At 53.9% G+C, this 25,827-nt stretch overlaps 3 protein-coding genes across 12 annotated transcripts; 1 reads left to right on the top strand and 2 right to left on the bottom strand.

The window, feature by feature from the left end:
* Prmt1 (protein arginine methyltransferase 1) lies at positions 1-9,697 on the bottom strand. Of its 5 annotated transcripts, none has more exons than XM_006986230.4 (11): positions 9,554-9,676; positions 7,320-7,373; positions 6,744-6,845; positions 4,921-5,076; positions 4,756-4,819; positions 2,847-2,989; positions 2,294-2,381; positions 2,087-2,202; positions 1,463-1,613; positions 681-802; positions 1-224 (listed from the first exon to the last, which is right to left on the bottom strand). In XM_006986230.4, exons 1-11 carry the CDS (start codon positions 9,587-9,589, stop codon positions 141-143), a joined length of 1,116 nt encoding a protein of 371 aa, XP_006986292.1. In that variant the 5' UTR covers positions 9,590-9,676; the 3' UTR covers positions 1-140. The 5 variants fall into 5 exon arrangements, with proteins under 5 accessions (XP_006986292.1, XP_076431695.1, XP_042130565.1 ...); XM_076575580.1 differs by lacking the exon at positions 9,554-9,676 and adding an exon at positions 8,964-9,095; XM_042274631.2 differs by lacking the exon at positions 9,554-9,676 and adding an exon at positions 8,878-9,048.
* Positions 9,698-13,165: 3,468 nt separating this feature from the next.
* Positions 13,166-20,374, bottom strand: Bcl2l12 (BCL2 like 12). Of its 4 annotated transcripts, XM_042274654.1 has the most exons (8): positions 20,239-20,374; positions 19,624-19,738; positions 19,317-19,459; positions 17,065-17,151; positions 16,694-16,785; positions 15,771-16,076; positions 14,822-14,938; positions 13,166-13,385 (listed from the first exon to the last, which is right to left on the bottom strand). In XM_042274654.1, the coding sequence occupies exons 2-8, from the start codon at positions 19,728-19,730 to the stop codon at positions 13,335-13,337; spliced, it is 903 nt and encodes a 300-aa protein (XP_042130588.1). In that variant the 5' UTR covers positions 19,731-19,738; positions 20,239-20,374; the 3' UTR covers positions 13,166-13,334. The 4 variants fall into 4 exon arrangements, with proteins under 4 accessions (XP_042130588.1, XP_006986296.1, XP_042130590.1 ...); XM_006986234.3 differs by lacking the exon at positions 14,822-14,938; XM_042274653.2 differs by lacking the exon at positions 13,166-13,385 and having other exon boundaries at positions 13,402-14,938; positions 20,239-20,267.
* A 31-nt stretch (positions 20,375-20,405) lies between these two features.
* On the top strand, positions 20,406-25,221 carry Irf3 (interferon regulatory factor 3). Of its 3 annotated transcripts, none has more exons than XM_016004837.3 (8): positions 20,406-20,682; positions 21,490-21,688; positions 22,516-22,687; positions 22,781-22,848; positions 23,013-23,187; positions 23,282-23,662; positions 24,542-24,657; positions 24,999-25,221. In XM_016004837.3, the coding sequence occupies exons 1-8, from the start codon at positions 20,423-20,425 to the stop codon at positions 25,179-25,181; spliced, it is 1,554 nt and encodes a 517-aa protein (XP_015860323.1). In that variant the 5' UTR covers positions 20,406-20,422; the 3' UTR covers positions 25,182-25,221. The 3 variants fall into 3 exon arrangements, with proteins under 3 accessions (XP_015860323.1, XP_015860322.1, XP_076431666.1); XM_016004836.3 differs by having other exon boundaries at positions 22,778-22,848; XM_076575551.1 differs by lacking the exon at positions 20,406-20,682 and having other exon boundaries at positions 21,524-21,688.
* Positions 25,222-25,827: the final 606 nt, after the last annotated feature.

The following is a 25,827-nucleotide window of genomic DNA, read 5'->3' as shown; positions in this document are numbered from 1 at the left end:
GAACCGTCAGCTGAGGATTTATTGGCGTAAACGCAACCATATAAAAACATAAGTTATGAAAAACAGTCACGATGTACCCTCCCGTCCCCCAAGCCCAGCCCCTGAACCCTCTTCTGCAGAAGGGCCAGCCTGGCGCCTCCTCAGCGCATCCGGTAGTCGGTGGAGCAAGAGAGCTCACATAGCTGTCCCTTGAAGTCCAGGTCGATGGTGAAGTCCAAGTCGCGCTGAAGGGAAAAGGAAAACGGCTCAGGTGTGGCACCAAGCCAGGGGTGAAGTGCACCCTGCACCCTGACTCAGCGACCACACCACAGGCCATCTTCACCCCACTACGTTTCCCGGTCACCCCCAGAGCCGAGCAGTCTAGCTCAGTGTCTGCATCAGCAAGTGCTGTTCTCCTTACCAGAGCCCCCCCACTGTCCCCAGGCCCCAGCAAGCTTCCCCACACCCCTTCCGCCCCTGCAACAAGCTGGGTAGTCCCAGAATCACCTTGCTCTCTGGTGTCCACCACCTTAACCTGTACAGGGAGTCAGGTGACTTCAGTGGCTCTACCCTGTGGGAGGGCACTGACCCCAGCAGCCATGCTGGGGCTTCCTAGAGTGCCCCCTATATCACCCAAGCTGACACTGCTCAGAATCTTTCTGCACACCCACATAGCATGTTCACTCTCCTCCAAGCCTCACATTGTTTTTGGCGTTGGGCCTCATGCCAATGGTGCCAAAGATCTCCTCGCCAGTCTTCACTGTTAGGTAGTCTTCCATGTAGAACACAGTCTGCTTCCAGTGTGTGTATGGGGACTCAGGACCTGAAAGGTTGGCACGGTCAATCCCATCCTTTGCCTAGGTGTTGCCCTGCTAAGTTCTGAGACCAGCCAATGCCCCCCAAGATCCCTGCCAGCAAGGCTGAGGCTGCTGTCCCTGCATCCTGCCCGTGTGTGCCTCACACTCATCCATGTTCTCACTAGGACTGGTGCTGGAACCCAGGACCAGAGTACCCCAGGCACTCGACCTCTGAGCCACACCTCAGCCCTCACTGGGGGATTCTAGGCAGGGGCTCTACCACTGAGCCACACCCCCAGCCCCTCACTGGGGGATTCTAGGCAAATGCTCTACCCCTGAGCCACACCCCCAGCCCTCACTGGGGGATTCTAGGCAGATGCTCTACCACTGAGCCACACCCTCAGCCCCTCACTGGGGGATTCTAGGCAGGGGCTCCACCACTGAGCCACACCCCAGCCCCTCACTGGGGGATTCTAGGCAGAGGCTCTAAGGCTCCACTTTCAACTGCTTTTCTTTGAGATAGGGTATCACAAACTTGCTTGCCCAGGCTGGCCTTAAACTTGACAGCTATCCGCCCAAGTAGCTCTATGACAGCCATAAGCGTCAAAGCCTCGTCTTCTTCTAGTCACCACACAGAAACTGCAATGATGTCCTCTGGCCCTGGCCCAGCCCCACATGGCCCTCACTGGTAGAAAAGCCGGTCCTCTTGTGGCATCGGGTGAACTCGATGTTGAAGTAGGCCACCAATGCATGCACGTAGTCATTCCTCTTCACTTGGAGGCAGAAGGGGGAGGTGAAGGTCAGGTCCTCTACCTTGACTGTATAAATGTCCACCTCCTGCAGAACAGGCAAGCCCAGTGATCAGACTGTCAGGCCCCTTCCCATCACAGCAAATACTGGGACCCAGCAAACCCCACCAGTTTCTGAAACAGGGGCTCACGTAGCCTAGGCTGGCCCTCAAGAACAAAGAAACAAACAAACAAAACAAAACTTTTTTTAAAAGATATTTTTAAGATTTATTTCTGGGTGCTAGAGACAGCTCAGTGGGTAAGAACACTACTGGCTGCTCTTCCAGAGGATCTGGGTTCAAACCCCAGCACATACTTGGCAGCTCCCAATTGCCTGTAACTCCAGTTCCAGATCTGATACCCTCTTCTAACATCCAGACAACAGGCACACACACATGCAGACAAATCAAAACATACACATTAAAACACGTATTATAGCCGGGAGGTGTGTGGGCTAAACTGTTTTCCCCAGGCCTCTAATGGACAGGTCAGGGACCTGGAACCCCCACGGCTGTGAGTTACCTTTATGAGGCAGGCATTAGTCACCAGCTGCTTTGGGTCCACCACATCCACCAAGGGCTCCTTGATGGCCACGTCTTTGATGCAGGACATATCAAAACCATACACATTCTCCCACCCTGGGTACAGACAGGGTCAGTGAGTTGTGGAAGCCAGGCCATGCATTCATGCCCACCCTGCCTGCCCTCAGTACCCTCTACCCCAGCTCACAGTGGATCTTGTAGTCTTTATACTGTCGGTCCTCAATGGCTGTGACATAAAGGGTGGCCCGGTCTGGGAAGATGAGGCCATCAGGTGCCTGAGGGAGGAGTTGGGTAAGAATAAGAGCCTCCCACCCCCTGAGCAGACCCAGCTGTCCAGCCCACTGTGCTCCCTGGCTATCACCTTCCACGGAGACCCCTTAGCCATCTATGTCTTACCCTCACCCTTCAGTCTGGTCCCCACTCAAGCCCAGGCTGTCCCAGTTCTTAGGATCCTGGAACCCTCCAGAGAGAAAGACTCCCCACCCCACCCACCCCACCCCGCGTTCCTCCTCTCCTCACTGCCCCGTCACTACCCCGCTGCTGCACAGCAGACCCACTTCTGATGCAGGGCCCCACACCGCCAGCTCCTCTCCACCCCTCCTTTGGTCCCCTCTCCTCAGAAAGGTGTGCTCCACCTGAGCACCTGGTGGTACCCTATTCACTGCTCTGGCTTCTTAGCTGGGGTGCCCACTATATCCCAGCACGTAAGCAGCCCCGTGGGGACCCCAGGCAGGCCTCACCAGCCACTTGTCCCGGGCATGCAGCACCGTGTTGAGCATGGACTCATAGAACAGACAGTAGCCCATCCACTCGCTGATGATGATGTCCACTTTGTCCACGGGCAGCTCCACCTCCTCCACCTTGCCCTTGATGATGGTCACCACTACAGCCACAGGACGACATGCCAGTCAGAGGGAGGCCTGGCCCAGCGGGCTCCCCCCCCCCCCCAGAATACTGGTCAAGCAGCATCCCCATCCCTCTTGAAACAGTCTCACTATATGTGGCTCTGGCTGTCCTGGAACTCGCTATATAGACCAGCCTGGCCGTAAACCCAGATTTGCCTGCCTCAGCCTCCCCGGGCTGGAATTAAAGGGCTATAAGACCAGACCCAGCTCAAGCCACACAGGAGCAGCAGCAGCTTCATGCCCTGTTTGTGGGGCTGGGAGGAGCTCTCCTAAGAGCCCAGGTTTAACACTCTTCAGGGCTTCTACCCCAGCAATCCTCAGAACAACTATATTTTTCTCTTCAGTAGACGTGAAGCAGCAAGGAATGGTATGGTCAGATTTTTAACACGAGGGCCAGTAAGAGGGCTCAATGTTTTAGGGTACTTGCCACCAAGCTGGATGATCTGAAATCTACCCCTAAGACCCACAGGGTAGAATGAGAAGAGATTCCCATTAATTGTCTTCTGACCTCCACATATGCCCTGTAGCATCCCCCAAATAAATATGTTAAGAACAAACAAAACCCCAATTATACGGCCTAAGGCACAGGCCTGTTGCGCCATTCACTCAGGAGGCTAAGACCCCAGGACTGAAAGTTCAAAGCCTGTTGGCTACAGTAAGAGAGCCTGCCTCAAAATACAAAACAAAAGGCTGGCTCAGCAGGAGGGCCCGTTAGACAAGGGCCCTGGCGACTAGGAACTTCACTTACAAGTATATGACAGTCCATGGGAATTTTGCTTCAGTGTATTCCAGGGCAAAGAGGCAAGCATGGGTAGATGGAACCTATTGGGATCTGGGTGATGGTGCTTACTTTGAAAGGTATTTTTGTAGCTGGTTGGCAGTGGCGCACACCTTTAATCCCAGCTTGTGGGAGGCAGAGGCAGGTGGATCTCTTAAGTTCAAGGCCAGCCTGATCTACATAGTGATTCCCTGCCTCAAAAACAAAAACAAACACCAACAAAGCTTAACCATGGGCTGGAAAGATGGCTCAGATCTCAGAGCACTGGCTGCTCTTCCCAAGGTCTTGGGTTCAATTCCCAGCAAACACATGGTGGCTCACAACCATCTGTAATTGAGATCTGTCTGGTGCCCTCTTCTGGCCTGCAGACATACATGCAGCAGAACACTGTATACAGAATAATTAAATAAATCTTTAAAAAAAAAAAAAAAAAGCTTAACCACATCATCAACTAGTTTGGTGTGAAATGACATGTGCCAGCGGTTAATGTCCAAGGGAGTTAGAGGCCTCCAACGGACAGGCTGAAGTAAACGTGCACATTCGACTCTGAGAACGAGGCCTGTAACAAAAGGAGCAGGTGCCCAACCCTCAGGTGGGGAAAAGCACAGCACTGGGGACGCACTGGCAGGTGTAGGATTCTCAAGAAGGCAGTGTCAGTCACGGTCAGAGGGGACTGCCCTGAGGTGACAGCTAAGGGAAGCAGCAGCGTAGCAGAGTTCCTGCCTTCCATGTGGGAAGCCCTAAGTTCAATTCCCCCCCAAACCCCAAAGCACCAGGGCCCACAGCCTGGCACCCTCAGCACCCCCAAACACAAAGGAGTCACTAGCTGCCCACTGTGGCCTCTAACTCTCACTGAGGCTCCAAGACACTGACTGGGATGTTCCTATATAGCCCTTCCCTCCTCCTCCTCCTCCTCCTCCTCCTCCTCCTCCTCCTCCTCCTCCTCCTCCTCCTCCTCCTCCTCACCGTGGTCTAACTTGTTGGCTTTGACGATCTTCACAGCGTAATCAGAGATACTGGAACACTCAATCTAAGGCAGGAAGAAAGAAGGGTTGAGTCCAATCCTTGCTCTCCACCATCTACAGCCTCCACCAACCCGAGCCCCAGCAAGCCCCTTTCTGTGAGACTCACCCCAATGACCTTGCGGGCCCCGGCCTTGGCCGCAAACATGCAGAGGATGCCGGTGCCCGAGCCCACGTCCAGCACCACCTTGTCTTTGAAGAGGTGTCGGTTGTGAAACATGGAGTTGCGGTATGTGAGGGTACGCACTTCATCCTTCAGCATCTCCTGGGTATGGAAACAGAGGACCACAATGAGGACACATAAGGCCTGGATGTCACCACCACACTGATGCTGAGCAGTTCGTGCTTAGACTCCTCAGAGACTCTTTCCCTCCTTTATCAGCTGGCCAGGTTCTATCAATGCCACCCAAAACCCAGGAATGAATCAGGAGGCTGAGGCAGGAAGATCCTGAGTTCAAGGCCAGCCTAGATCACCAAAAGGAACTTGGTATTGGCCTGTTACCTTGGCTATTTGGGAAACTTAGTCTGGAGGAGCAAAAGTGGTTTGTTTTTTTTTTTTTTTTTCCCGAGACAGGGTTTCTCTGTGTAGTTTTGGAGCCTGTCCTGGATCTCACTCTGTAGACCAGGCTGGCCTTGAACTCACGGAGATCTGACAGCTCTGCCTCCCAAGTGCTAGGATTAAAGATGTGCGCCACCACCACCTGGCCTGGAGGGGCAAAAGTTTAAGACAAGCTCCAACAAGTTAACACAGAAGGAGCAGACAGAGACGAGCAGCAAGCAGGCTGCACAGCACATGCAGGGAAGAGAGGTCAACTCTTGGTGTCCCCTCAGGCTCCAGCCACCTTAGTTTTTGACATGGTGTCTGAGACCTGGCAGCTGGACAAGCACACACCACTATGCTTGGTGCTCTAAAACTTTTTTTTATAGAATTATTTATTTATTATGTATACAGCATGTGTGACTGCAGGCCAGAAGAGGGCACCAGATCTCATTACAGATGGCTGTGAGCCACCATGTGGTTGCTGGGAATTGAACTCAGGACCTCTGAAGAGCAGCAGCCAGTGCTCCTAACCGCTGAGCCATCTCTCCAGTCCAGTGCTCTAAAACTTACCGTGCATACAGAACATGGAGGTCACAGAACAACTTTCTCCATCTACTCTGAGTTCCAAGGACCAAGGTCAGGCCATCATGCCATCTTGCCAACCTTATGCCTGGCTTAAAAAGTGGGTTTGGGGATTGAACTCTGCAACTCATGCTTGCATGGCAAGACCTTTATAAGTGAGGTATGTCTTCAAACTCCCAAAAGTTTAATTTTGTTTTATGTATATTTTCCATTTTTTCCCCTTAATGATGCTTGGAACAGAGACCAGGGTCCAGCATGTGCTAGACAACCGCTCCACCACTTAGCCACATTCCCAGTAGAACAGTCTTTTAAAAGCCTGTGGAGCCAGGCGGTGGTGGCCACACCTTTAATCCCAGCACTCAGGAGGCAGAGGCAGGTGGAGTTCAAGGCCAGCCTGGTCTACAGAGCGAGTTCCAAGACAGGACAGGCTTGCAGAAAAAGGTCTGTGGAAAAGATGGATTCCTTAGAATGCCATTTCAGTTGCATTGAACCCTATCTCCTCCATCAGAAGGGTTGGGGAAAGCTAATGTAGTATGAGCAATAGGCTAAGTTCCACCACCAATCACCAGAGGGCGCCCGACACCAGCAAGCCCTGACCTCATCCTAAGGTCTGCGGCATGCAGCAGGCGCCACACTCTACCCGCAGCCAGGAGACTGGCCTGCAGAGCACTGGACTAACTAACCTCAGTCTCCAAGGCAATGGACGGGGGAAGATTGGTAGCAGCGCCCTTGTGGAGACATTCACCACCTGTCCCACCATGCAGCCCTTCAGGATGTACTTACTGGCTCTAGGGGAAGTCTTCACTCACCTCATGGATGCCAAAGTGGGCATAGGAGTCAAAGTAGTAGTCTTTGGATGTCATGTCCTCAGCATTGGGCTTCTCACTGCTTTCTGCTTGGCCACAGGACACCTGAGAGAGAGAAGTAGCAAAGGGGTCACAGTGGGCTCCCCAGAGCCTCCTCAACCTGGAGAAGGCCTCACCACACCAGGACAGCCCTCCAGCAGCTTCCTTCCTTCCTTCCCCAGGGAAGGTTCCCACTTCCAGCACCCACCCAGAGCACCATCCAGGGAGCAACCGCCTCGCCTACCATCTCTCCAGGCTCTCTGCCCCGTCTCTAGCTCAGCCCACAGCTGGGGAGGGAGGAAAGGGAGGGCAGAGCCAGGGCAGACACAGGGAAAGCCGGGGAGGGGGCTGGAGATGGAGTTAAGGAAGCAGCCATGGTTCTGGGGAGCCAGCTGGGGCCGGGAAGGGGTCTGCCCTATGTGTTTTGGGGGCACAGCAGGGGAAACTGGTTTGAAGCAAGAGGATGGTTAGACCTCCTGGTGTATCGGGGTATGCCTATGTGGAGTGGGCTGGGCTGGGGTCTCACAAAAGGATATTTACTTCTTCAAGAGGCGGCTGGAGGCTCATCCCATTAGCCAAGGTGGCTACAAAATTCTAGGAGAGAGTAACAGGGAAAAAGGATTAGCTACTGGGGTGGCTGGGGAAGGAAGGCCTTTGGGGCAGTGAGTGTTTTGCAGGCTGGCTTTTCCTGGGCATGAAGTGGTGGAAGCAGGAGCAAACAGTGAGGCTGTGGTGGGCAGGGAAGGGAGAGGAGTGGAGAGGAAAGGAAGGGTCTCCTGTCCCAGCTGTTGGCTGAAGAGATGGTGGCCCGCCCCATGTTGTCTCTCTCTGGTCAGATGACTGGCCACATACACCTACCCTATCTAGGCCAGAGGAGCGAATACCTGCCAGGGCACATGAGCAATGCCAGCTGTTGCTCCCCTTCACCACTTAATCCCCCCTAGATTAGATGACATTTACACACACACACACACACACACACACACACACACACACACACACACACACACACGCCAGGCTGAAGTGCCATGAATAAACCAGAGGGAGGGGCTGACAGGTAATGGGTGCTGGGCACCTGGCTGCCCTACCACAATCGTCTCCTGCCCTAAGAGGATGCCGTTAGAGAAACATGGCATACCACCACACCACAGCAGGCACACCACCCCAAGTCCACCTGGGTGGGGAACAAACCTGACCCCTGAGGAGAGGTGTCACCCAGTGGTACAACACATGCCTTGGAAAGGTGGGGCCAGCCCACCTGGAACCCCACACTGAAACAGCCCTCTCTTTTTAATCTGTCCACAAGTGCCAGGCCCAGGGTCACTTCAGTGACCCCGTGGGCTAACTGATCCCCATGGCAGGTGTCCCAGCAACTGACCTTCCTCTCCAGAGAGCCTGAAGAGGTATGGGCCACATCAAATTATATCCCATCTACGGCTGCTATCCAAGGCTTTCAGAGACCAAGACCTGCTGCTCTCAGTTCCCCACAGCCAGGGGGGAGTTCCCGTGCGGGCCTTTTTCAATAGTACGGATACCAGCAGGTTAACAACTGACTGACGAGGGTTTGAAACCTGGCACTAGGACCTGCCTTACAGGCCTGCTGGGGAAGCTGTCATCTGAGCTACTCGAGAGGCTTAAGGAAAGAAGACGCAGGTTCAAGGCCAGCCTGGGCTACACGGCGAGTTCAAGACCAGACCCATTTTTTTTATTTATTTATTTATTTATTTATATTTTTATTTTAGTTTTTTGCGACAGGGTTTCTCTGTGTAGCTTTGGAGTCTGTCCTGGATCTTGCTCTGTAGCCCAGGCTGGCCTCGAACTCACAGAGATCCGCCTGCCTCAGCCTCAGCTGGGATTAAAGGCGTGCGCCCCCACCCCCGGCTGCCAGACCCATTTTGCATCAACCTAAGTAAAAAGTAGACTGAGGAACACAGCTCAGGGATGGAACACACGACGGGGAGCAAATAAACCAGGTGCTAAATCCTCAAAAAGAGTCCCCTCCCACCCTCAGGCTGCGCAAAAAAGGGGTTCTGGGGGGGTGAGGGCCCTTGGTCTGTGTCCCCACACAGCCAGGGGGACTCCTCCACCCAAGACCGACCTCTGACCATCCATCCATCCACCCGAGGGCGCTGCCAGGAGGGGTGGGCTCTGGGCCACGCCCCGGGAAAAAGACGCCCCTCTCACCAGCCCACAATGACCACGAGGGGGTGCCCGGCGCCGGATGCGGAGCTCCTCGGTGGCGATGCCCCACCATCCCCTCAAAGCGAGGTCACAGGGCCCTGCCCATCCCCCACCCCCAGCAACCGCACAAGGGGCGCCCGGGGCTGGGGAGAGGGCGGCGCGGGGGTGATGCCCAGGCCGCCCGCGGGTGCACGGACGCCCACGCCCGGGTGAGCGGGTGGCCGACGGAGGCGGCACCCCGGGGCCCTCCCGAGGGCAGCCCAGGTCACCGGGCCGGGGGCGGGGCCTTTGTCCCGCACGTGGAGCCCGCGGGGCCCCCGAGCGGCACACCCCCCGCCCCACGCCGCGCGGCGCGACCACGTGCGGCCCGGCGAGGCGCGCCCCCGGCCCGCGACCACGTGCGGCGGCCCCCGGCTCAGCTGCGGGGTCCCGGAGCCCCGCAAGCGGGGGTCACCCCCGCCACGATCGCACACACCCCGCGATGCGGACCTACGCGAGGCCCAGCACACACAAGGCCCCGTCTCCACGGTTCGGGCCGCGGACACCCCGCCGCGCGCCGCCCCCCCACGGGCCCGAAGAGCCCAGCTACTCACCTCCATGATGCAGTTCGCGGCCTCGGCTGCCGCCATCTTCACCCAAGTCCTCCGGCCTCCGAGACCCCCCCTTTCTTCTCTCTCCCCCCTGACCGGGGACCGCCTTTTACCAGAGGGTCCACCGCCCGGCCCCCGAGACCCCGCCATAAGTCTTTATTGGCCAGAAAAGCCGTCCATCTGGAAGCGTCACACTGCCATTGGATGGTATGCCCGTCTATCAAGCCTCAAGTGCCCGCCCCTCCGCGCGTTCAAAGGACCATCCCCTCCTGGCGGCTAGGAAGGGAACAACTGCCTGTCTATCTTAACCAGTGCGCATGATGATTGGGTAATATCCCACCAAGTCTTCCCGCCTCCTTCCGGCCAGCTCCGCCTCGAAGCTTCCCGGCGGGCTCCGCGCTAAGCGGATATCAAGAAACTGAGCTGTCTATCACGAGGACGGTCCGCCTCCCCCTCGCTGCTATTGGCTGAGTGAAGTTGACGTTACACGGCTCCTACCCCATTCCCCGCAAGAGAACGGTGAAGAACGACAGGGGCTATTGGCCCACAAGGAGGCGGGCAGCGCTTGGACAGTAGCGATTGGCTCTCGGGAACGTCAGTCATCGTGCGCTGGCTTCTCCCGGCTGGAAAGACTTCAGGAGGAAATGGGGTGCGTGGGCGAGCTGTCGGGAAACACCGAGCCTTTGGAAGGTAGATGGGGTTCAGGTCTGGGGAGTCGTAGTGAGGTCGGTGTGATTTGCCCCGCCCTTGTACTGGACTGCGCCAAGTTCTGAAGACCTGTGGCTTTCTAGTGCTCTGCGGGAAACACCCAGACATGACCCTTTGTCTGGCCAACTCCTGCACGTCCATCACAAGCAGTTTGGACACCACCTCCTCCAGGAAGTTTCCCTGCATCTGCAAAACGTCCCTCTCTGCCTGAGGATAGATGCTAATGGCTGGGTTTGTGCACCTGCCTTTTACCTTTTGTCCCACCAGTGCTTTAAATTACCAAAGGAGCCCCTCCAATCCGGGCCTCCTCGTGAGGTATGCGTGCACATCTGACCTGCTTCCTTCAGACTCCGCACATTTAATTACTTTGTTTAGTGTGCGTGTGCGTGTGCCGAGACACACGTATGGAAGTCACAAAGCCACTTAGAGGAGTCGTTTCTTTACGCCATGTAAGCGTAAGAAATTGAGCTCAAATCATTTGCAGCAAGCGCCTTTACCATCTGCTGCACGCTGTTAACACTTATGATATCTGGTATGACTTGTGTAGCCTTGGGCCTGGAACTCGACATATGAATCAGCCTGCTTCTGACTAACAAGTTCTGGGATTTTTTTTGTTTTGTTTTGTTTTTTCGAGACAGGGTTTCTCTGTGTAGCTTTGCGCTTTTCCTGGAACTCACTTGGTAGCCCAGGCTGGCCTCGAACTCACAGAGATCCGCCTGGCTCTGCCTCCCGAGTGCTGGGATTAAAGGCGTGCGCCACCACCGCCCGGCTAAGTGCTGGGATTTAAGGTGTGCGAAAATCTCTCCCAGCCACTATTATTTCTTTTTCTTTTCTTTTTGTTGTTTTTGTTTCTTCGAGACAGGGTTTCTCAGTGTAGCCCTGGCTGTTCCGGAACGCACTCTGTAGACCAGGCTGGCCTTGAACTCAGATATATCCACCTGCCTCTGCGCCCCGAATGCTGGGCTTTGTACTTTGAATCCCCCGCCCCCCCCCCCCCAACACACACACACTCACAGGGTTTCTCTGTGTAGCTTTGGATCCTGTCCTGGAACTTGCTCTGTAGATCAGGCTGGTCTCGAACTCACAAAGATCCTCCTGCCTCTGCCTCCTGAGTGCTGGGATTAAAGGCGTGCGCCACTGCCACCCAGTCTGTGTTTTGAATTTTGAGATTGTCTGCATAGGCCAGACTGGCCTGGAACTCATAGGGATATGCTTGTCTGTCTCTTAAATGCTAGGATTAAAGGCATGCACTGCCATGCCTGGCACCACCTTATTTTTTGAGGAAAAAAAGCCTCAGTAAATCTGGAGCCTGCCAATTCAACAAGCTGAAGAGATCCTCTTTCTGGCTTCTGAGTGCTTGTGCCCGGCTTTCCAGCGGCTGCTGGGAACTGAGTGCAAGTCTTTATGCTTAGGCAGCAAGCACTGGATACTAATAGGTCCATTGCTCTAGCCCCGATTTGAGGTTTTTGAAGCAAGGACTCTTGTAGCCCACACTGAGTGACCTTTGAACCCTGGTCTCCTAACTGCTGGGATTATAGGCCTGCTGCATCATGAACTGCAGAGCTTAAAGGGACAGCTGACAGCCACGAGACCTGTCACTGGTCCACGCACAGCCCCACCCTCCAGCAACCTCAGGGTTCTATCATAAGGCAGGGCTGGAGATGGAGCTCAGTGGTTCTCAATCTGTGGGTCATGACCCCTTTGGGGGTCCCCTAAGAGCACCGGGAAACATTTACATTACGGTTTGTAACAGCAGCAAATTACAGTTCCAAAGTAGTAACGAAAATTATCATTTATTTTGTTTTGTGGTTTTTTTTGAGACAGGGTTTCTCCGTGTAGTTTTGGTGCTTGTCCTGGATCTCGCTCTGTAGACCAGGCTGGCCCAGAACTCACAGGGATCCTCAGCTCTGCCTCCTGAGTGCTGGGATTAAAGGCATGTGCACTGCCGCCCGGCGAGAATGATTTTTTGTTTGGGGATCACCATAACATGAAGAACTTTACTAAACGGTCACAGCATGGAAGGTTGAGAACCACTGGCCTACTGAAGGACGTGCCACCCATAGCGGCTCAAGAAAAAAAATTGCAGCTGGCACTGCAGAAGCCAGCTTTGTACCTATTTCTTCCAGACTGAACACAGGAAGGAGGAAGCTCTTGAGATTCGGGAGATTTACATGGCTAAGACTCTCAGAACCATACAGGACTCCCAAGCTGCTCACCAGGGTTACAAAAGCGTTACACATTGGCTGGGAGGCTGTGTTAAGCGCCAGATCCAAGCTCAGGTGGCTGAAACTGCCTGTGACTCCAGCTCCAAGTGATTGGATGTCACCTGCACTTAACATCCACATACCCCCCCCCCAACACACCTGTACATGGAATGCTTCAATTTTCAATTTTAGAAATCGCTGGGCAGTGGCGGCGCACGCCTTTAATCCCAGCACTCGGGAGGTAGAGCCAGGTGGATCTCTGTGAGTTCGAGGCCAGCCTGGTCTCCAAAGCAAGTTCCAAGAAAGTCGCAAAGCTACACAGAGAAACCTTGTCTCAAAAAAACAAAAAAAGCTTTGGCTGTCCTGGAACTCACTCTGTAGCCCAGGCTGGCCTCCAACTCAAAGATCTGCCTGCCTCTGCCTCCGGAGTGCTGGGACTAAAGGCGTGGGTCACCATGTCCATTGTAATCCCAGCACTCAGGAATCAGAGTTGCAGGACAGCCAGGGCCACATAGAGAGACCCTGTGTCCAAAAAAAAAAAAATGGAGTGTGATAGACCCCAGCCTTGAGCTCTCACCTCCACATACGTTCCAGTTCACTCAAATGCACGCGCACGCACACACATGCACATGCACACGCACACACACACACACACACACACACACACACACACACACACACAGTCAAACAAACACCTTGGTGCTTTAGTTAAAGAACAAAGCTTTTAATATAGAGACATTTCTAAACAATCTTTTTGGCAAAAAAAAAAAAAAAAAAAGTGCCATGGCAAGCCCCAGCCCGCAGCCCTGAGAGGAAATACGTGTGTCAGCAGAAGCTGTGGTCATTCCGGCAGCAGCTCAGGAAGGAAGCACTCAGTCCAAGGGTAAATCCAGGTCCACGGGTGAGATGGCCAGGATGCCTGCCTGCAGGGGACAGAGCCCGTGAGCCGAGGCCTTCCAGAGAGATGGGGTCAGATACACAGAGAGGGTGGAAACAGAGGCAGGGGGACAGTCCTGGCACAGAGCAGTCCAGGGGCTGGCTGTTCTGGGCTGGCCTCAGTCTGTTCTAAGGACTAGCCTTTAACTCCATGACAGCCCTGCCCAGTCTCTGGTCTCCCCTAAGTTCTCCTGACATCTGTTAAAAGAAGCGGGTATGGCAGGTTCTTGGGTGAGCTCCACATGTCCATCCTTCCTCTCCTCACTATCTCCAGTGTAGTCTGGGTTCCTCCATCATCCCCAGCTCCCTGTCCTAGGGAGTGCAGAGGAACCTACATATGCTCACAGTAACATCTTTGACCTGGTAGTGAGAGCCGCTGGCAGCAAAGTCCATGGGAGTATACAGCAGGTGACAACTAGAGTTCAGAAGGCCAACCTGTCAGAACCGAGGGTTCTGTTGGAGGAAACCATCATGCAAGGTGTTATGGAATTACTGCCTTTTGAATGAACTGATTGTTTCTTGTAAACTTCTTGTGCAATAACAGCTATGATTCTCCCCATTTACCATGCATCTCCATGTAATGTGTACATGTAATCTCATGATTGCATCTCAATCTTATGGGCACACATAACTGTGGATAGTTTAGAAGATGGTTTCTTATTTAACTGCACTTTTTTTTTTTTTTGAGACAGGGTTTCTCTGTAGTTTTGGAGCCTTTCCTGGAACTCACTCTGTAGCCCAGGCTGGCCTCGAACTCAGAGATCCGCCTGCCTCTGCCTCCCGAGTGCTGGGATTAAAGGTGTGTGCCACCACCGCCCCAATTTTTATGAATAGAAACATACTAAAATATGCTTCATAACTAGGTCTCTTGTTCCATGTGGACTGTAGACACTTAGAGGTCTTGTTCTCCATCATTAGCCACTGAGAAAGTAAAATTGGCCAAAGTGTCCTCGTGGAACTTTCACAGAGCAGAATTGCAGGTGCCTGGCCTTGCTGGATCCCTTAGAAGGATTATAGCGAACTAGAAGTGATAGAGCAGGTGTCTGGCCTGGGTATATCTTAGCCCTTCTAGAGATCAATAGCACCTATGCTGCCCTAAACATCCTCCACTGGCACCTCCCCACTCTAATTCAAAAAAACAATTAATACTTTGTATTTATTTCTACACCCATTTTTAATGCAAGATCTTAGGTTCAGTAGACAATGAGAGAACAGCGGAAGAAGGGACAGAGGAGCTAAGTGTGAGAACAGAAAAGAAGCTGTGTAGACAAAATTGAGAAGAATGAAGTGAATAGACTAAAGAGCCCGGTGTGCTTAGATTCATTCGATATCCCTCAGATTAATTTCTTCACCACTTAGTAGTGTCTACTCTGGATCTTGGGAGAAATCTCCACTGGCAGGGAATGGTGGGGCATTCGATAACCTGGTGTCCACATTCAGTCTTGAGAGAGCATCCAGCCTCATCAGGCAGTGAAATCCAGAGTCCTTCCTGTTGGGACTGGACCCATCTCCAGGTCTCTCCGGGTTTATCCAGATGGGGCTATGCACAGACGATCTGTATCTCAGAGCCCCATCTCAGGATGATCAGGGCCCCCCACGGCCAGCTGTGGCTGTGCACAGACGATCTGTATCTCAGAGCCCCATCTCAGGATGATCAGGGCCCCCCACGGCCAGCTGTGCCTCTAGACCACACTTTTCATCCCACTCTTAAGTGCTAGACTCTACCACTGAGCTCTGTTCATATTCTGAGACAAGATCTCACTAAGTTCCTAGGCTGACCTTACACCTACTCTCTGTCGCCCAGATGTCGTTAAACCTGGATGTTCTTGCCTCAGTCTCTCTGGTACCTGGGATGACAGGCCTGCACCACCAGGTACCATTCCCCCTACCCTTACTCCCACCTCCAGGGTCTCATTATACAGCCGGAGCTGGTCTGGAATTCCCTATGTATACTAGGCTGGCCTTGACCTCGTAGAGATCTGCCTGCCTCTTGAGTCCTGGAATTAAAAATATGGCATTATGCCAAGCAGATTTATTTCTAATTTATGTTTATAAAACAATAAACAGGGTCCAGGGAAGACCTCACTGAGTTGATACTCAACATAAGAAGCAGAGGTCCTTGGGATCCCATGCATCCCTGAAGAATCCCATCCTCCACTACACAACCACCCTAGAAGATGGGAGGACTGGGGAGCCGCAGGAGCTGGTCTCACAACTGCTGGATCAAGACAGCTGGGCATGAGGACCTCAGCAAGGTGCCTAGCATACATCAAGTGCTCAATAAGCACACGATGGACTGAATGGAAGGAAACCTAAGCTGTCCCCCATCAAACGGCAGTAAACTGAGGCTTGGCAGGATGTCTACGACTTACCCAGCCGCCATGGGCCTGGATCCAAGGCGCAAAGCTGTGTACATGTTCCACGCTGAGGCCGGCCAGGGTACCCCCCAGGCCAGCCACGCGCCGGCTCAGCTCCATGGCCAGAGCCAAGCGGGCCAGTGGCTCCGGGGATGGCGGTGGGGGCGCCGGGCACGGCAGGGGCGCCGGGCACGGCAGCGAGGGGCTGGCACAGCTTGGGGAGGAGCTGACTTCCCGGCTGGAGAAGAGTTCCACGAGGCGGGCGAAGGAGCCTGCTGACAGGCGAGCCAGCTTGCGGTGCAGAGCAGGATCAGAGGCTAGCTGAGGGGCGGAGGGCAGCGGAGGGGCAGCGTCAGTTACTGCTGCTCCTGCAAACAGCCCAGGGAGGCTGGGCTGCACTAAGTGCCACCCCCCAGCCTCTATGGCCAATGGACTCCCAGGAAGGGGGTCTAGACTCAGAGCAAAGTACAGTTCTGAGTTCTAAACAGTAAATTCTCCTTCGGTCCCTGAAGCCAAGCCCGGAGTGGTGGCGCACGCCTTTGAACCCAGCACTCGGGAGGCAGAGGCAGGCAGATCTCTGAGTTCGATGCCAGCGTGATTTACAGCGAAGTTCCAGGACAGCCAGGGATACACAGAGAAACCATGTCTCGAGAAAGGGGGGGAAAAAAAGAACCGCTGAAGCCATTTATGGAAACCTTGTTTCCTACCAGATTATTACTGTTACAGTATTGTCCAGCTTTGAAAGCCAATCAGATTCCAGGAAACGCAGAAGCCACACCCACCTCCAGCGGCATTTCCTCTTTAAAGTCCTACTGTGGTGAGTGAGGCTCCAAAGCTGTCGGAAAGATGATCTGGTGTTCACCAAGACAATGCCACTCCTGCTTCTGCCCTACCCCATATTACTGTCCTCTCCAAGGCATAGAGCATAGGCCGGTCACCTTTTGGTTGATGACTTCTGCTTCCTCCTCCAGCAAGGCTACCAGCCTCCTTAGCAGGGCTTCCTTTTCTGTGGGTGGGGGTCCCTGGGATTCTGGGGGAAAGAAGAGAAGTGAACTGCGGAGGGGCCTGGCTTCACTCCCGCTCTCACGGGTCTGCTTACCCCGCTCTCACGGGTCTCCAGGGCCTCTGCTTACCCCGCTCTCACGGGTCTCCGGGCCCCTCTGCTGCTTACCCCGCTCTCACGGGTCTCCGGGCCTCTGCTTACCCCGCTCTCACGGGTCTCCGGCCACTCTGCTTACCCCGCTCTCACGGGTCTCCGGGCCTCTGCTTACCCCGCTCTCACCGATCTCCGGGCCCCTCTGCTGCTTACCTGGGCTGGGCGGAGATCTCAGTTGCTCTTGCACCAACTGTTCCAAACGCTGGGCGACCAGGGCATAGAAGTCTGAAGTCGCTGGGCCTGGTGGCAAGAATAACTCTTTGTGTCTACAGAACAGGACACTTACGGATTCTCTCCTCCAAACCATCTTACTAGACAGCAACAATTTCCATTTCACAAAGGTGTAAACTGAGGCCATGAGAGAATTTGGGAAAAGATGTCAAAGTCCTCAGCCTTTCTACTTGGTTGCACCTTCAAATTAAACTGAAATATCTGAGCTAAACTTTGGAGATTATTCCATCCAATAAGGGCACACAGCATTTCTGCCATTACCACCTTACCCCTTGTCCAGTTCACAGATCAGCAACAGACCTCTGCAGCTGCACTTTTCTTCTTAGGCAAGCCATCTAATCAGTCACACTTCCTTAGAATTATTTTTTAATTTTATGTATATGGGTATTCTGCGTGCACCTGTGTCTGTGTACCACTTGGGTGTGTGGTGCCCATGACGGCCAGAAAAGCATATCAGAAGTTGAATGACCTAGCAATTAAGAGCACTGGCTGTTTTTCCAGCACACCTGGGTTCAATTCCCACCACCCACATGGTGGCTCCCAACTTTCTATAACTCTAGATCCATGAGATCCAATGTTCTTCTTTCTATAACTCTAGATCCATGAGATCAATGCTCTTCTTTCTATAACTCTAGATCCATGAGATCAATGCTCTTCTTTCCATAACTCTAAATCCATGAGATCCAATGCTCTTTGTGGTGGTGGTGCACACCTTTAATCCCAGCACTCAGGAGGCAGAGGCAGGCACATCTCTGTGAGTTCAAGGCCAGCCTGGTCTATAAAGTGAGTTCCAGAACTGTTGTGGAATATTACTTTAACTGGGCAAAGATGTGTTACATTTGTTTATATTGCATTTGTTTAACAATGTAAAGATGTGTTGCTGTTTCACCTTGCCTGCTTAAGAAACCTGACTGGTCTAATAAAAAGCTGAATGGCCAATAGCTAGGCAGGAGAGAGATGGTTGGGGCTGGTGGGCAGTGAATATAAGTAGGAAGAATCTAGGCTCCAGAGAGAAGGGAGAGAGGAGGGAGAAAGCAGGGAAATAGGACAGACAGAATGAAAGGTAAAAAGCCCTAAGGTAAAACACAGATGAAGAGAAACAGGTTAAAGTAAGTTATAAGAGCTAGTGGGACAAGCATACGCTAAGGCTGAGCATCCACAACTAATAATGAGTCTCCACGTCATGACTTGGAAGCTGGTTGGTGGCACATGAAGAAAGTCTGTTACATGGGACAGCCCGAGCTCTTTTACAGAGAAAACAAAACAAAAGCCCCCCCCATTTTTTTAAAAAAATTTTATTTAACGAGTATGGGTGTTTTGCCTGCATGTATGTCCGTGTGCCCAGTGCATGCCTGGTGCCCTTGGAGGCCTCTTTCTTCTCCTCCTAATGTGCACTGCCATGCCTTGTGCTGTTGGGAACTGAGTACAGGGCTTCGTGCATGCTAGGCAGGCACTCTACTGACTCAACTACATCATCGCTTTCTGTAATCCAGGCTGGCCTTCAACCCACAGCAATCCTCCTGCCTCAGTCTCCCAAGTGCTGATTACAGCAGTGCGCCCCCATACCCAGCTAGGTAGGGAGTTGTGACTGACAGCCATGTCTCCTGTCTCGTGTGCTGGGGCTACAGTGAAGTCTTCCCTAAGAGCCCTTGAAGCACCTGTGTAGGGAAAGAGATAACTACCTAAGAAGCGGGCCAGAGCACCTCCTCCTGGTCAACCACAGAATTGCTAGGAAGAAATCTAAACTGAGCGCTGGGCAGTGGTGGCACCCGCCTTTAATCCCAGTACTTGGGAGGCAGAGGCAGGTGGATTTCTGTGGGTTTGAGGCCAGCCTGGGCTACAGAGTGAGTTCCAGGACAGCCAGTGCTGTTACACAGAGAAACCCTGTCTCAAAAAACCAAAAAAAGAAAAAACAATAAATTTAAGCCGGGGTTCTATTTAATGAGGCAAGCCTGTGATTCCAGTTTGAGGTAGGCTGATGCAGGAGGGCTCCAGCAAGTGTGACTCTGTCTCCACACTGCCCTTACCCACTAGAAAGAAGCCTAACACAGCAGGGGAATCGTTGTGGCTAACACTGAGCGGTGTTGACACCGCTTATAACAGGTACTGTCTGCACTTTTGGAACCAAAGCTCCTAACCATCAGTTTCACAGGTGACCAGTGTAAATATCTTACCAGGCTCAGAATCATAGCAGGGCCGGAGGGGAAGGAAGCAGGGCCGAGAGGACTCCGGAGGAGGGGCTCCCCTCCCCAGGGGACAAGGGAGGCATCTTCGGAGGCGGCTCAGGAAATCTGTTGGCTCCTCTTGGGCAGGGCTCCTAGGGACAAGAACCTCAGAGTAACCCCACGGAAGAGCACTCTGAAACTCGAGACAGGCATATGGGGTCAGATCTGAAGGGAGGAGACAGGCTGGGACCAGTACCAAGACTCAGGAAGATCCTCCAGTCAAAGGCTGTCCCTGGGAGAGTGGTCACTCACTCACCTGGGTGGGGTTGGGACGGGGGACCCAGCAGCTTCACCGCGCCTAAGGAAAGCAGCCAGAACCTTCAGTGTGTCCTCTCGGAGCCCCAGCTCTTCAGAGCCGGCCATGGAGGCACCTGAAGGAGAGGACAAAGGATGAAAACTCAAGTGCAATGATATGCTCAAACCTCCGAGTCCCTAAAATGAAGAGGGCGCCAGATCTCGGGAGACTCCTAGAAGGTGGCCAAGGGCCAGTGAGAGAGTTGATTCCACCGAGCAAAAAGTCTGGAGACAGCAGGGTCTAAGAGAGGAGGTAGCTGAGTGCTTGGGCTTCTATATCCAGGAGAGGAAGGGGGTTTGGAGCTCCCAGCCTTGGATGCCGAAGGAGCCATTCATCGAGGTATTTAAGTCCTTGGAGGATAGGGAACTACCAATCCCAGTAGGCTTTGCGGCACACACTGGCCCGGTTTCCTCGCTTTTTCACCGAGTAGCCTGCTGGGAGTTATAGTTCCAACTACCTCTTGCTGGCACCGGAGACCGGGTGCTTGGACCTCAGCGAGGCAGGACGGGCTGCGGCCGCTCCTGCAACTGGTTCCCCTCCCTCTCTATTCTAGCACCTTCCCGGCGCCCCGCTCACCTGGTTCGGGATTCTGCTCTAGTCGCGCCGACGCCGGCGCCCACGCTTCCACTCAATTTCTACAAACTTTTCTTCGTAAATTCAACTTTCCCGCGCCTGCGCACTGGGCCGACCTGGTAACCGCCCCAACGTTGAAGGGGCGGGGCGTTGTGTTGTAGTCTGATTTGCATATGGCGTTCCCAGCATGCCTGTGGGCGGAAGGCCGAAAAAGGGCATCGAGGGAGTCGGCTTTTGCCCAGAAGTAGCCTGTCGACTTGTGCGTTTCTTACCAAATTATGAGAAAATTGTTTTTTATCTCAAAATATCGTTAGAAAAGGAAGCCCCAGCGCTCAGAGGCTTAGCTCACAGGAGGGGAAGGGTGCGTGACTTCGAGCCTCAGAGCTACTGGGAGCCCCGAAACCAGTGTTGGCACCAGCGCCCCACGAGCGCGCGATTGCTCCCCTGGTAGGTAACGCGGAAGAATCGGGAGGGTGGCGGCCTCAGGGCGCAGGATGGGGCAGCCTTGACGCGCAGGAGCTCGGCTACAGGAAGCCAGAAGGGCTGCGACTGGAAGACGTAGGCCTGCAGTCTGAGCACTCAAGCTGAAGGCAGTCAAATTGCTGCAAGTTCAAGGCCAGCCTGGGCTCCAGAGTGGGTGCCCGACCAGGCTGGACCGCAGAATGAGCTCCAGACCAGCCAGGGTTACGGGAGCTGAAGACCAACCTGGGCTACCGAATAAGTTTGAGGCTAGCTTGGGCTACAGAGGGCATTCGAGGCCAGTTTGGGTTGCATAGTGAGTTGAAGACCAGCCTGGGCTACATAGCAAGTTCGAGGCCAGCCTGTGCTACGTATTAAGAACCTGTCTCAAAACATGCATAAAAACAACATAGAAAAATCAAAACAGAAGAAGCCTGGAGAGAAGCGACTGCACTTGGGAGCACTTGAGAGAAGAGTGGAAATGAGCAAGGGAACTGGGTGAGGGAGCAGTCGCGGTCCTGAAAAGCATAGGGAAGAGGGCTCCACCCTGGAAGTGGGGTACCTGCTTTGGATAATAGAGAAGGGTTTACGTTTATAAAAGAGCAGGAACCGATGGGTAGGTAGAGTTAGGTACAGTTTCTACTGAAGACGTTGGGGTAGGAAAGATGGCCCCACCGAGTATGGAAGGTGGGAAGGAGTTTCCCCGTTTGTATCCCAACGAGAGCATGGGTGAAAAAATGGCTTGCGCTGTGGCGGGTCGGAGAGGTTTGAGTGCGTTTGCCGCTTGACATGCAGGCTCAGGGACTGCCCTGTGTGCGCAGGCCCGATCATGGGAACCCCAAAACCGCGGATCTTGCCCTGGCTGGTGTCGCAGCTGGACCTGGGGCAGCTGAAAGGCGTGGCCTGGCTGGATGAGAGCCGCACTCGGTTCCGGATCCCATGGAAGCATGGCCTGCGGCAGGACGCCCAGATGGCTGACTTTGGCATCTTCCAGGTGCTAGGGGCCAAAGGTTCTTGAGGACTTCGGAGAGGCGTTCCCGGGCGTGGCTAGTCAGGGACGGGGCGGGGGTGTCTTGCTAATGAAGGTGGATAGGACTGGAGGGACAGACAGGAAATGATTGGCAGATTCCAAGAATAGAACCCGGAAAGCAAGTTTGGATCGCTTAAGAACGCTCTACAGCGGCGGCTCTCAGCCTGCGGATCAGACCCTTCCACAGGGGTCGCATGGCAGATACTTAGAGTACGGTTCATAACAGGAGCAAAACTACAGTTATGAAGTAGTAACGAAATAGTGTCATGGTTGGGGGTCACCATGAGGAAAGGGCCGCAGCCTTAGGGAGGTTGAGAACTGCTGTAGAGCAGGGCTCTTGATTTTAGAACCCCTAAACCTTAAGGTCTGAGACTGCCTTACATAATGGGGTTATTAGCTGCCAAATTAGCATGGACCAGTGGTAGTAATGGGGAGAATGTGAGATGTGGCCCCCAGGGGTGTCCTGGGGTGAGGTACCGAATAGGCCCTGGAAGGCTTCAAGGTGGGCGTGGTGCCATAGTTCCTCATCCTAGCACTCCGGAGGCAGCAGGACAGTAACAAGTTGGAGCCCAGCTTTGCTACAGCGTGTGAGACCCTGTTTCAAAACCAAAAATGATTTCTTCTTTGGTGTGGAAAGTAGTGGCTAGGGATGAGGATGGAAGACTTGGGGGCCCGGTGAATGTGAGACCTTGGGTCTGAAACTGCAGGATGGGGCATGGTGGGAGGTGTCAGGACCTCAGGGCAGAGACTAAGTCATCTTTCCTCCTCTCCTGGAATCACTGGTGTGTCAGGCCTGGGCCGAAGCCAGTGGTGCCTACACCCCAGGGAAGGATAAGCCAGACTTGTCAACCTGGAAGAGGAATTTCCGGTCAGCCCTGAACCGGAAAGAAGTGTTGCGATTAGCCGATGACAAGAGCAAGGACCCTTTTGACCCTCATAAAGTGTATGAGTTTGTGACTCCAGGTGTGTGGCCAGGCTGGCTTGGGGAGTCACAAACCCCGTGTGATCAGGAGGATCTCTGCCCTTCATTCTACTCACCCTCTCTCTGGACAGCAGCAAGAGACTTTGTACATCTGGACACCTCTCCTGATACCAATGGCAAAAGCAGTCTGTCTGATCCCCAGGTGAGGCGGCAACCGTCCTGTGCCCATCCTTGCCCTGTCCCTGGTCGGTCACCCCTTCCTCCCACCCCCAGCTTTTGCCCCTGGACCTCCATTCTTTACCAGTCTGCTACCCTCTTGATTCAGCTGAGGCTGTTAACTAGACTAGCAGCTCTCTCCTCCTCCAGGAAGACCTCCTGGGATCACTGGGTAGCATGGTCTTGGAACCCCTCCCAGATGAGGGGTCCTTGGGCCTGGCTATTGCTCCTGATCACATTCAACCACTGCTAAGCCCCAATTTGGACAACTTTCCAAACCCGGCACCCCAGGAAAATCCACTGAGGCAGCTGCTAGCTGAGGAACGTGAGTGCTAGCTATGGGGTAGGAAGGGCTGCAGCGGGGAATGCAGTCCTCACCCTGGTCCTCTTCATCTCTCCCCTCTCATGCCACCACTCAGAATGGGAGTTCGAAGTGACCGCTTTCTACCGAGGCCGGCAGGTCTTCCAGCAGACGCTCTTTTGCCCAGGGGGCCTGCGGCTGGTGGGCGCCACAGCTGATAATGAGACACTGCCCGGGCAGCCAGTCACCCTGCCAGACCCTGAGGGGCTTCTGACAGACAGGGTCGTGAGGGAGTATGTGAGGCATGTACTCAAGGGGCTGGGCAAGGGGCTGGCACTGTGGAGGTCAGGGCAGTGTCTCTGGGCCCAGCGACTGGGCCACTCCCACTCCTTCTGGGCTCTGGGTGAGGAGCTGCTTCCAGACAGTGGGCGAGGACCTGACGGAGAGGTCCCCAAGGACAAGGACGGAGGTGTGTTCGACCTTGGGCCTTTCGTGGCAGGTGAGTAACTATGGGAATTGACAGACCATTGTGGCTGATTGAATCCAAAGCCTGCTACTCTGCTCCATGGCAACGAACAGGCTTACACCACCAAGTTCGGGGACCGGCTGTTGTAACTGTTAAACCTAATGTATGTAGTACAGGCACCATAAGATGCCCCGGAAACCTTTTTTTGTTTTTCCTTTTGGTTTTTCAAGACAGGGTTTCTTTGTGTAGCTTTGCACCTTTTCCAAAAATCACTCTGTAGCCCAGGCTGGCCTCGAACTCACAGAGATCCGCCTGCCTCTGCCTCCTGAGTGTTGAGATTAAAGGCTCTGGCAAACATTTTGTAGAGACTATAGAAATGATGTAAGGGCTTGGCTCAGTGGTAGTGCCCCTGCAAATTACAGGACGAGTCAGTCCCCTAAAGTCCTGCTGTCCAGCAGTCTTGTGGAGTGATGAGCCCAGCACCTGCCTCCAGTGTTTTCCACCAACACATGGGACTGTTGAGGAGAGCCTTAAAGCTGTTTTGAGAAAGGGTCTCACTCTTGTTGCTTCTGCTGGCCTTCAACTCATCCTCCTGCCCCGTCCTCAAGGCTGGCATGACCGTGTCAATCTGGAGAGCCACAGTGAGGCCTGAGATGTTGAGGCGCCATCCCAGCAGCCTCCCCCTCTCCACTGCCGAGCCTCTGGATGGAGTGGGTTAGCATCTCCCCCCCAGAGTGCTGAGGACAGGGAAGGAGCTATGGATGAGGACACTTGAGTAGTGTCTGCAGGACTTCTGCAGACGGGCAGTGTCTGTGGCGGGAGCAGAGCATTACCAGGGAAGACAGGGAGTTGAGTGTGTGGAAAGGGCAGAGAGGCGTCCTTTCTTGTCTGACCTGACTCCTGGGTTCCCAGATCTGATTGCCTTCATGGAAGGAAGTGGACACTCCCCACGCTACACTCTGTGGTTCTGTGTGGGGGAGTCGTGGCCCCAGGACCAGCCGTGGGTCAAGAAGCTTGTGATGGTCAAGGTGCCAGCTCTCTTGTGCTTCCGGGGCTGGGAGGGTCCATTTGTGGAGGAACCTGCAGCAGCCCGGAACTCCAACTCCAACGGGGCTCTACAGCCACTGCTCCCCATCGTCCACAGGGCTGCTCAGAGCTTATTCTGACACTAGACCATGGGGCTGGCAGCTGCCCGTCTTTGCAGCCTTTGGAGTGTACAGCTCCCAGGAGCCCCCTTGGTTATGACTGGGGGAGGAAGAACTATAGTTCACAGCAGCCCTAGGCTGAGCACGGGTTCACCCTGGGCTACGCTGGGGGTCCCTAGCTGATTGGAGATTTGCCCTGACTCCTTCCTGCCCCACCCCCATAGGTTGTTCCCACATGTCTTAAGGAGCTGTTAGAGATGGCCCGGGAAGGGGGAGCCTCGTCACTGAGAACTGTGGATCTGCACATCTCCAACAGCCAGCCTATCTCCCTCACTTCTGACCAGTACAAAGCCTACCTCCAGGACTTGGTGGAGGACATGGACCTCCAGGCCACCGGAGACACCTGAGCCCTGCTCGGCTGCTATCAATAAAGCAGTTTATGCCACATCGCATGTCTGTCTGGTGTCACAATGCCCCCTAGCTGGTGATTATTCTACAGTGGTCTCAGTTTCCCATCTGCAGCTGGAGTTTGCTGCTCGGTGAGTGGGGCACAAGGAGCAAGCACAGCCTGGCTACCAGCTCTCGACCTCTCCAAGGTCCTGGAGAAAGTAAGAGGAAGCAAGAGACAGGCCAGACCAGGCTGCACATTCTCCCTTCATGGAGGAGACATGAGCTACTTATGTAGCAGCGGATGGCTGCTGGCAAGCCAGCGTGAGGCAGACTGACTCACCACGTAGCCCTTGTTGGCCTTGGCTTCCTTCTAGGACCACGGATTGAGTCACTGCAGCCTCCCAGGGCTGCTAACACTAGAGGCCCCTCACTGGCATCAGCTCCAGTGTACATGAGACAGGCCAGCTGCTACTTGAGGCTGGGCCCTGCCTCCTGTCACCACCATGTTCCTGGACTGGTGTGGCCCCATCACAATTACCCCCTCCCCATAATTCTTTCCTCCTGAAAAGAGCATTTTATGGGGAAAAAAGATTTTTTTTTTTTTGAAGACAGAATCTCTGTAGCCCTAGCTGTCCTCAAACTTACAGAGGTCAGCCTGCTTCA

This window comes from Peromyscus maniculatus, chromosome 1 (genome assembly GCF_049852395.1).
Source record: "Peromyscus maniculatus bairdii isolate BWxNUB_F1_BW_parent chromosome 1, HU_Pman_BW_mat_3.1, whole genome shotgun sequence".
In the NCBI taxonomy this organism is placed as follows: domain Eukaryota; kingdom Metazoa; phylum Chordata; class Mammalia; order Rodentia; family Cricetidae; genus Peromyscus; species Peromyscus maniculatus.
The sequence above is the reverse complement of the archived record's forward strand: the minus strand, read 5'-3'. Positions and strand labels throughout refer to the sequence as shown.